The sequence below is a fragment of the Eimeria mitis genome, genomic scaffold (genome assembly GCF_000499745.2).
Source record: "Eimeria mitis Houghton genomic scaffold, Emh_scaff1255, whole genome shotgun sequence".
Lineage (NCBI taxonomy): Eukaryota > Apicomplexa > Conoidasida > Eucoccidiorida > Eimeriidae > Eimeria > Eimeria mitis.
The window spans coordinates 8359-8836 of record NW_013568461.1 but is presented as its reverse complement, the minus strand read 5'-3'; the positions used below and the strand labels follow the sequence as shown (position 1 = coordinate 8836).

The 478-nt window shown below is 53.6% G+C and overlaps 1 protein-coding gene across 1 annotated transcript in view; it reads left to right on the top strand.

Moving 5' to 3' along the window:
* The window catches only part of EMH_0033000 (ABC transporter, putative), a gene marked incomplete at both ends in the record, with an annotated part of 8500 nt that overhangs the window by 565 nt on the left and 7457 nt on the right, over nucleotides 1-478 (top strand). The window contains one exon of the mRNA XM_013494699.1: nucleotides 232-347. Within this exon, the coding sequence (XP_013350153.1) occupies nucleotides 232-347 (116 nt within the window). The remainder of the gene's footprint in view (nucleotides 1-231; nucleotides 348-478) is intronic.

Below are 478 nucleotides of genomic sequence, written 5' to 3'. Positions count from 1 at the left end.
CGACTACAGGGTCCTTGCTGCACCCTGCGCTTCCTGCTGGGCTCGTCATTAGCTATCCTTTGGCTAGACTAGGGGCCTCAGGTACGAATGTAACACAGACAGTAGCAGCTTCGACAGGAGGCGCAGGTATTTGCTTCAGCTTGCATGCGTACCTGAATCTGTTATTTCTGTTTGGTGCTGCTGTCTGCATCTTTTGTTGTTGCTGCTGTTGCTGCTGCTGCTGTGATGCAGCGTTCACGGAGCTGCGCACTGCTCTTTTTACCCGGGTGTCTCAAAGGGCCTCGCGAGAGTTGGCTGCAACGGCATTCGCCCACATGCATGCTACGTCCTTTAGCAGCAACAACAAAGTACTGATTATGCTGCTGCTGCCGTTGTTGCTGCTGCAGCTGCTACTGCTGCTGCTGTCCCTGCTGCTCTGGCTTGACTTAGTTTGCTTCTCTGTTTCCCCCTTCTGTTCATTTCTATGGGTCAGCGGCAC